Source organism: Atta cephalotes, assembly GCF_000143395.1.
Source record: "Atta cephalotes unplaced genomic scaffold scaffold00001, whole genome shotgun sequence".
NCBI classification, from domain to species: Eukaryota; Metazoa; Arthropoda; class Insecta; order Hymenoptera; family Formicidae; genus Atta; species Atta cephalotes.
Genome location: NW_012130065.1, coordinates 10,711,627 through 10,722,055, shown reverse-complemented (window position 1 = coordinate 10,722,055; position 10,429 = coordinate 10,711,627). Strand labels below are relative to the sequence as shown.

At 31.6% G+C, this 10,429-nt stretch overlaps 2 protein-coding genes across 3 annotated transcripts in view; both read right to left on the bottom strand.

Annotated features, from left to right (window-relative positions):
• Positions 1-2,240, bottom strand: part of LOC105626695 (uncharacterized family 31 glucosidase KIAA1161) — a 17,255-nt gene extending 15,015 nt beyond the window's left edge. For both annotated transcript variants that reach the window (XM_012207994.1, XM_012208002.1), the window contains exon 1: positions 2,196-2,240. In XM_012207994.1, the coding sequence (XP_012063384.1) occupies positions 2,196-2,240 (45 nt within the window). The remainder of the gene's footprint in view (positions 1-2,195) is intronic.
• Positions 2,241-6,862: 4,622 nt separating this feature from the next.
• LOC105626685 (sorting nexin-27) overlaps positions 6,863-10,429 on the bottom strand; it is a 12,047-nt gene continuing 8,480 nt past the window's right edge. The window contains exons 3-7 of the mRNA XM_012207983.1: positions 9,680-9,904; positions 8,263-8,573; positions 7,937-8,175; positions 7,578-7,859; positions 6,863-6,931 (exon numbers count right to left, since the gene is read on the bottom strand). Coding sequence (XP_012063373.1) covers positions 6,863-6,931; positions 7,578-7,859; positions 7,937-8,175; positions 8,263-8,573; positions 9,680-9,904 — 1,126 coding nt within the window. The remainder of the gene's footprint in view (positions 6,932-7,577; positions 7,860-7,936; positions 8,176-8,262; positions 8,574-9,679; positions 9,905-10,429) is intronic.

Below are 10,429 nucleotides of genomic sequence, written 5' to 3'. Positions count from 1 at the left end.
ATATTATATATATATATATATATATATATATATACGACAGTCAGTTTTTTATGTCGAAGCAGTTAACAGTTGAATAATATTAACGAATCGTTAAAGTATCAAATCTTTTTAGTTTTAGATGTCGGAATTCGTACAATAAATTGTAGCTTTCCTGTACTACCCAATATATTTTTTTCAGTGCATTAGATAGTTTTTGAGCTATGCATTAAAGAAATAAAATTTGAACTCACAGAGCACCTTTGATTATTCAGAAATTATCCATTATTGAATTTCATATCTATGACTTTTGTTCATCACAATATGATGAACTATATTATGTGTGAAAACTAATTCATTTCAGCGGGATCCAAGTTTCTATTTAATTATTGTGAAATCTTTTATCTATAAAGATAATTTTTCCGAGTAAGACATGATATAGTATTTCTCATTGATGAATTTCTAACCGATTCATTCGATCGAATCGATGGATCATTTTTAGCGTCCTTAAGTTTGAGTCAATGATGGCACGTGCTCATCCTAGAGCGTAATAACTGTAATAGCACATCAATCTTTTGCTATTGAACGTGAATCATTCGCTTGAAGCATAATTGTAACTTCTCAAACAAATTTAACGCTTTTAGTCATCGCATTTACCGATTTGCCGAATAGACTAGACAGATGAATCATGTGGAACGGTTTGACACTCTGATTTGTTTCTGCTAACTTCATTACGTAATGACACGTAAATCTATAACAAATGATTGTTATGTCATAACTAATAAGAAGAGCTGGTTAAGGCATGAAATATTATCCATCAGAGCGTTACGGAACAGAAAAGTCTCTGCAGCGTCAATTTCCTTTGATGCGAATTCATGCATACTCAAATTGTTATAATTTGCTTCGAGTTCCGTGCGTAAAATTATTTTTTCAAAGCAAACATTTAAAATTAATATTATCTTACAAATATGAGAGAATGATGCATTTTATGATATGTATTCCATTTTCCTCAATTATCAGAGTTCTTAATCAGATACTTGTTCTTGTCTACAGCATATTGATAATGTAAACGATGATGAAACTGATGCGTCGATGATTTCAATAAAATACTGGAATTGTGTCCGAAGAATTAAAATTGATTTTTAAAGAACAGGTCAGTATGTAAGCAAATAATGCAGCATTTTGCAAATGACGAAGTTATTATTAAATATATTGATAAATCATTTGCCAAGTTTTATTGTACCTCTCTTTATGCTAAGAAAGTGATACATGTTTAAAATTTGAAGATAAACATAAAAAAAACTTTAAAACAATTTTTTAATGAAAAAAGAATTTGAAAGTTGACATTAAACGGAATATTGAAAATAAAGTAATTTATTATTGTATAAAGTTTCTATTATTATAATTGTTTTTTTTAATAACAGAATGAGTATAAAAATTGTAATAAGATGGATGTTAAATAAAACGCGTGAATTATGTTATATATATAAAACATTATTAATCTATTATATTATATAAAACATTAATCTATTCATTGAGAGTTATATTATATTATATTATTATATCGGTTAGATTATTATATTGCTTTATATAATTGACCTCGTAATTGGATTTAATAGCAACTTAATATTAACTAGAACATAATCAATATAATTTAATATTGTGCTTGTCAATTTCTTTCAATTGTTATCTTGATAAACGTCATCGATAAGGTGATCTTTTCGAATCAAAAAAGATTTTAATCTTTACTTAGCATTCTGTGTTTGTTAAGATAATAGCCTACGAGCAAATATTATAATATTTATCTTTAATTTATTATAATTTTATAAATTTTATACGTTTTTGTGATTAAATTGAATCGTTAATTATATAGAGATATAAAAAAAATTTACCGCGGAAGAATTATGATAAAAATTATGATAAAATATAAATTTTTTGAAATACAAAAAAAGTTGCCATTAATTATACAGAATATTATACGAGTTATTATAACAGTGTAGAAAAAACTAAAGATGTTTTTAAATTTTTTGTATTATAAGTTAAAAAATAAAAAAGTACCCTTAATATTTTAAATTTTAATATTTTAAGATAGATTTAATCTTCTACATTTTAATATGTACAAAAAAATTAAAGAAATAGTTTAGATTTTAATGTTTAAAATATCAATTTAATTTTTTAAGGAATTTCATTCGCGCATAAAATTTGACTTAAACAGCTACCTTTTCACCACCTGTCTTCTTCCTCTTTCTTTTAATACGATCCATTTTTTCAGGCTATGACAATCTTTTCAGCTATTCAGCTATATCAGTGTCGGCGATTAAATTAAATTCGTGATCACCGATAAAAAACGATTTCTCTACGAAGGAGTTCCACCTTGCGGGGCAGGTGGACTTAAACTGATCTGTCGTTCCGTATATCGGCGGCCACTTAGCGATATCTTCTTAGACCGTCTTGCATGTAACAGTATCGCGTATACGAGGTCGTGTGCACACGCGAGAGCCTGCATACACCAGTTACAAAGGTATATTACGTAGAATGTGTAGACCATTTTGTACACTAGCGCACGAACATGATAATCTTGCAAATACACGACCAGCTTCGAGTTTGTTTGTGTTTACATAGTTTATGATCGGGGACTTTAATCTGAGATAGTATTGCAGTAATTATAATGTGGGATGTCATGCGTTATCCACCTTTGCTGGGCTACATGGCTGCATTTCGCTAGAATATTTCCGAATTTTAATTCCTGCTGTAGCATTTATGATGCTTTTATATGAAAGCCTATTGTCAATTTGCGTGCGAATCAAAATTGTTTGATTTTATGTCTGGGAATTGTACACGTTATTTTATTCATAATTCATAATAATCATAGTAATTATAGTAATAGTAGGATACATAATTAAAAGAGACATAAACAAAAGTCCTATTTCTTCTTCTGTTTTATTATATGTTTTTGGGAACATGGATAAAATGAGGAAAAGGCGATGGTGGTTTTATTAAGAACTTTGCGAACATTTTTAAAATTCTACCTGGACGATTCTCCTTTTCTATAGGCGCTGAGAAAGCAACAACGTTATTCCATCTTGATGTCGTCTATTATTTGCTTGTGTCAGTGTGTTTTACGTCAGACATATTTGAAATTACTTTCGTTACATAATAACAATTGCATCGCATAGATTGTTCTACTATCACGTTATTTTATCTATGATATGCGTAACTATTATAATAGTAGGTAAGAGACGTCATAAGAAAGGCTGAAATAATAGTTCTATTTCTTCTGTTTTTATTATATGCTTCTCAATAAGATGGCTCATAAAGAAATCGAATAATACCTCTTTCGCTAATTCGAAATACTAGTTTTACAACAAATGTTTCGCGAACTGATGTTATACGATAAATTGGAGCATTTGTTATTATGTACTATGATTATACAGAATATTTTTAATTAACGCCTAAAGAGTTAACCGTAATGATATGGTCTTGTAACAATAATTAAATTATATTACCTAATTCGCCATTCTGTGTTTGACAGAACATCTCATTAACATGCTAATTAACGAGATAATAAACTATTTAACAAATTAGTTAATTTCCTAGTGAAAGACATTTCACAAAAGCGACAAAAACAAAGTAAGCAAAATTTTTTATCGAACAATTTTTCGAAATGAAAGACAATTTTCGTTTAACTTACATCACTAAAGCTGCAATAAGGCAATGATCGAATCATAATAAAAATACTGTAAGATAAAGATAATTGTACAAAACTGTACAAAATATCATTAATCCGACTATTTTCAGATTATTTCGCATCAGAAGTCACAAATTTAATTTGGACGTATCTCTGCGATCCAATTTTCTCAAAAAATACGCTACCAATTAACTCTACCAATTAACACACACGCAGTTCTTTTTATAAATATTATTGCCATTCTTCAAAAACACGTGGCTGCTCCGAGATGCCACAGACTTTCTCTTCCGAAAATTATTCGTCTGATTAGTTCATCGATCGATAAAATATGAAAGGAGTTGATGTATTTTGAGAGAATCTTTTTGCTGCCGGTAATATAATAACCAATGAGACCTTCGAGTTTCTCGTATTTCAGCGACATCGTTTGATCAAAAAGATCAGAAAAAAATCATCGTGCAAAAGTATTATTAGACACATTATTCAACAGAATTGCATAACTAACTAATTCTTTCGTTTGCGGATGCTAAATTATATAAACGTTAGATGATTACCCGAAGGTTCATTCAAAGTTTATTTATCATCAATAATAACATTTTCGGACGTACGTATTGCTAATTCACAGATTTTGCACAGTTCCTTCGAAAAACCTTTATCTTCCCTCTCTCTTTTTTTATCGAAAAAACAATAGAAACCATTATCGTCTTGTTCACTCGACTGAATAGCTAGATGCACGCGCGAATATATCACATCATATGTTCGATGATCGATTCGTATGTTCGATCGTGTGTTCACTCACGGATACTCGCGCGTTCGATTATATAATTACTCTATATTATGTTCTATATTTCTATTATATATCATTAACAGTATCATAACTATGCTCTGTCGCAAGCATATATATTTTTTTTCCTCTCATTTGGATTTTACATTGCCACATACATTTCCCATTCATTGCATGCGCTCGACTCCATGAATAAAGTTTAAAAACATTAACGGTAATAATATATTTATTTTTCTATTTATTATCTGCTAAAACTGCTCGCAGTTAAGTAAGCGACATGTTTAGAACGAGTGAATTTAAGCACTGCGAGAAGGCAGGATGCATACACAAGAATGGAAAAGAAGAATAAAAGAAGAGAAAAAAACGATTGATCATGGCATATATGCAAGTGAGAACTCACTCCAAATATTCGCTTTCTATAAGTGGATATCTATGCCAAAACGCGTATTACGGCCTTTTGCAAAATCCTGCAACGCGTAGAATAGTGCTAATATTATTTTTATGTTTTTTCTTACTTGCTGTTATTAATTAATATCTCATTATTATTATCAATATCTTTTTTAACATTATTAATGAGTATTGTTATTCTTTCTTCATATAAGATAGAGGAAAACACGCGACCTTATTGCATTATTGTTCCAAGTTTTTACGTTTCTCTTTCTTTTTTACTAAATTCCGTACATGCTTATATAATCGGAGATGAGCATTAATGCTGCATTTTCTATTGTACAGTATTTTTATAAATTCATTAAAGGGAAGTAGCCCGGAATAAAGTTTCTGAATCAAGAATCAAGAATATCGATTTAAAAATAGTCCTCGATTGTTATTACAATCCTCCGATTCACTTGCGATTTACGCTCACAATTTCGCGTAATAATCAGATCGTCATTTCATTTTTCAGCAACATCGCGACATCCAATTATAATTAATCTTGCGATCGATCTTATCAAAACGCACACATGCATACACACGTACACAACTAAGTTTCTTCTCAAAAAGTATATATTTTTAATATTAATATGTACAGTTCTATTTTTTATTAACACTAGTACGCTATACATACTAATGAATTAACAAAATGTGTAGAGGACTGATCGATAACATTATATATCGCTTACGGGACATATGGTACCTGCCGTAGCCACGTGCATTAGGAATTCGTTTGTTACACAAGATAGTTTAAAAAGAAGAAAAGAAACAAGAATTTGGTTCTGCTTATAATAAAGTCATCGATAGATATGATATGTATCTATTTCTTCTGTATTCTTAGACGTTCCAGATTTCTATGGTTTTCATTATACAAACTCTTAATTGCAAAAAGTGAAACCTACTACAGCGATAAAATGGACGCGCTGTCGATACTATGAGATTCTTCATAAACGTGCGAAAGCAGCCTCTCGTTTTAAAATATCCTGCGTAACGAATTGACAGATTATGATTGATTTATAAAATATTGTACATTAGAAAATGCACAGGTTATTATTTCTGTTCTTTAAACGCACGATCGATAAATGCAAATCTATTGAAAGAGAATTTCGGGTTTGTTAGGCGAAGAAGGAGGAACGTTTTACATAAGACGATCGATTTTCTCGTTAGAAAACGAGTTGCGTGCCGTATACATATAATAATTCATAGGCCAGAAGGATAGGTAGTTTCTCTAGGCGGACACGATCGTATCCCCGTAGTAATAGTCTATGTATCTATACGCTAATGTAATTCTCTTATATGTTATCGCGTGCGCAATTTTGTTCATCGTAACAAACGTGTTTCATCGACAAAACAAAAGTCAAGTTCCAACTATATCGCATAAAAAAAGATTTATTTTCTTGCATACTGAATTCAAGCTACATATTCATAGACCATTCTTATATTTAAGTTTAATTAATAATTACTGTCTTAAGTACAGTCTTAAGATGTCATGAATTAATAAGAGGACCGTATTAGCATCTTAAGATATTACTTAAGACGATCTTGAAATAAGAATAGATTATGAATAATTGGCCTACGTCAAGATTTCCTCACTAGATGGACGAGTGTGGCATCAATGATAAATCCGAGTTTAAATTTATACATCATATTTCATTCTCGTTCCAGATTACTTGTGAGCGTCACAGTAATCTATCGAATTTTGTTTCTCTGATAACAACACTATTTCACTAGGATGTATATGTATCTACATTCGCACAACACATACGTTTTATTTTTCCAATGATGACGGTGTACAGTATTGAAAACATTCGGCAAAATTAACGGATGAAAAAATTTGATATGCTAAAGATACTATGTTAACCGTTTCTAAAAACTGCCCTAATTCTAATAAGAAAAAATTTCGACTACGGAGAGACGAGTGCGAGATAACCCGTGAAAGGATCCCTCAAAAGTTATACACTGGATACCTCTTAGCGTCGTATGTTACGTCATTCCCCTGGGTCATCCCATTTTGCTTCTTCGGCTATTCGATCGAAGCAATCCGAGAGGAACGTATACTGCAAGTACAACATCACCAAAGTAATGAATCGAGTGGCGAGTTCGCATGAAATTACGCATGTCGCAATCGCAGATGTAATAAGAATAGATTGCGCATTCCTATAAAGTTATTACTATCGGTTTAGAAAAAGTGAGGGAATTGAAGAATATTTCTCTCTCTCTCTTTATTTTATATATACATATATTTATATATACATTTATATATATTATATATTTTTATTATATATTTTTTATTTTGTATATCTTCTCTTTTGTATATTTAAATCTTTTTCTTATACAATATATTACTTTCTTTTAATTATTTGCTTGTTTTTGTATATATTTTTTGTGATTTTCACTTTGCTTTTATAATTATAATTGTAAGTTTATTCTTAAAGGATTTGTCCTAATAATAAATGAATACTAATAATAAAATACTAATAATAATAAATGGGATACTAATAATAAATGACTCCTATCCATCTTTTTTCTTTAAGGCATCGAGTTGAAAAGAAATGTTAATAGAATTTTTTTTGAAAATGCATGTTAATATCTTTAATTCTTTTTAATTAATTCAGAAATCAAAATTAGGAAATGCGCAGTCTATATCTGTCATAGCTATGCTCGCAGTTATGAATTGATTCGTGAAAAGATTCAAGTACTTACATAAGGAGTGAAGACCTTGAGCCAACGGGGTGGACGATTGTCCTGGCGCGTATATTGGAAGCAGAATGCCATTCCATCCTCATCTACTTCCCACCGGGTGATAGTGCTCCATTGAAATTCGACCACTTGTGACTCCAGAGTACCATCTTCCTTCGCGGCATGCAACTTGAAGGCCGCCATGCCAACTGCTGGTACCACGTGGCCCTCTTTCCTTGAGTCGCACGCGCAATGTGGAAATACAATGTCGCCGTATCCACTGAGTTCTCTCGCTAATTTTAGATACTACGCAAACACAAAGATTTCACGTAAACGCAACGGTATTATTAATTTAAGCGATTTTTCCTTCATTCAGTACGAACCTCGTGCTTTCTCGATGCATCCTGTAGAGCTTTTAATTGATACAGCCTTTCTCCAGCAGTTATGTGACCTCTGTTCACTTCGTCGATCGTCTGCCAAAATATCCAAGTTAATGCCTGTTCGCTCAAAGGCCTATTTACAGTGAAAAGCCACCTCCTTATTGCCAAACACGTTGCGCTGGCAGTCGAATAATTTTGAATGTACAAAGTATGCGGGTGTTCGTGAGGTTGTAGCTTTCTCTCTGCAACACAATGGTCATGTTAAGTTGCAGATAAGTCCGGTAAATTTACTCAGAATTTATGAGATGACAAACGATTTTGGCGCATACCGAAATTGTATTCGACAATCTCAAATAGGTAAAAGTATTTCGCGGTTTCTGCGTCCAAGCCTACTCGGCAGCAAACTGCATCGTAAACGTCTTTCACGGATGCCGCCTTGGGAACAGTCACGGTGACGACTTCGCGATCAGGTAGCAAAATTTTGAGATCAACCGCTGGACCTTGATCGCCATCCTCCTCCAGTCGATCCGTCAAAAATTCTTGCATAGCGTCGCTTTCCGCTATCACGCGTACTGCACAGACCTTCTCCAAATACTGTTCCAAACCGCGTCTTCTTGCGTCAAGCTGTTGCTCACTTAATCTGTAATGAGAGTGAAGGAATTCTTAAAGATTGTTTTCTATTGCTGTACTAGATTATACTAGAACTTTCTTCTTCGCTTTTACTAAATTTCAAACATAGATATACATCTATTTCACTAATAGCGTTTTCTCTTGATACACTGAATGTAATCTCGCATCAGTTACGTGTAAGTGCTGCATCAGTGCTGCACAAGTGTACATACACATGTATACTACTTCATTCATGTTATCGTGTTTAATTTTGCTTTTTGGTTGACTTTCATTTTCAAATTTTTAATGTCACCCTGGCTCTACATCATCTCTTTAAAATCGTGTAGTAAAATTCCATTTCGTGCATAAAATTTGCATTACACTATAGCCACAGAAACACGTTACACTGAATGAGTTCGCCTACCATCAGACAAGGAAACACGCTACACTATCTGAGTGTTGCACTGCGATAATGCAAGAGAAAACGTTATAAGACTTTTCTGTCTAATGCTTGCCCACTGCAATCATCTTGGATTGTGATATCAAAAGCAAGAAAACTCTTGCAAACTATATTAAAATGTAAATATTTCAAAATAAAATATTTGCGATTCGATAGAACAGATTTGTAAACTATACCGAAAACTTCTCTTGTATTTTTTTAATCAATAAACAATCGTATATTTAAAATTGAATTATACATAATCAAAAAACGAAACAAGGTACATGACAGCTATCAAATTACGATAAATAATTTTATTCTATTCCGAAATAAAAGAAGAATTTTCAATATATTTTAGAAGTGTATTCCCAATCAAATGCAAATATTGTTTTATTGAAAAGTAATTCTATTTTAATACATTTTGCAAGAATTTTCATTTATTAAATATGTGTTTTCTCGCTTTTGATATCATCAAATTCTAGTCTAAAACAAAGATGTGTCTTAATTCAACTATAAAAACAAATCTTCATAATATGGATAAAAAATATATCTTGTTTTTCAAGAGAAAAATATGCAGAGTGTGATTAGAGAATCGTGTGATTATAAGATGCGCTATGATATTAAATGAATTTATTCATTTCGCGGCTACTTGATGCGATTTACGTCGATGTGTGAAATTAAGTATGAAGATTCATTACTGGAATGGCCATTTTCCTGGTAGTTTCGGGAAGTTGAACCCTATGAACTCCTTCTTCAGGGCCATGTGCAACGCCGCGAATTCCCGATATCGACGCGAGCACAAGTGCCTGCCAGCCATGTGGACGTTGAAGACTACATAACGCTCGTGCTTCCTCTCGCGGACGTGATAATCCGGCACGCTGATGGGCAGAGATCGCTTCTCGCTATAATCTACCGATGCATAACTAAACAAAAATGTAATACATTTAATATTTGTGCTACGTGTATGCTCGCGTATATACAGGATGTCCTAAAATTGACGCTAAATATTTTGAAGACAGATTCTCTTTAATATTTTAAGACGAAAAATTTATAATACGAAAAGGCTATGATAGTTTTCAAATGGAAAAAGTTTAAAAACTACGAATGATAGAGCGCTAGAATTTCGCGCATTCAGGAATATATATATAAGATAAATGAAGGTGCTTCCTTGAACTTCTTGCCTTTGACAATAATAAAATTTAACATCTTCAAGCATTAAACTTTTTATTTTAAAATACATATTACAGAGAATGTGTCTTTAAATATTTGTTGTCAGCTTTGGGACACCCTGTATATATATATATATATATATATATATATATATATATATATATATATATATATATATAATAAGTAACACTACTATATATATATAGTAGTTAGTTATTACTATACTATATATAATTATATAGTAGTTAAGTTAGTTTAAGTTTAAGTTAATAACTACT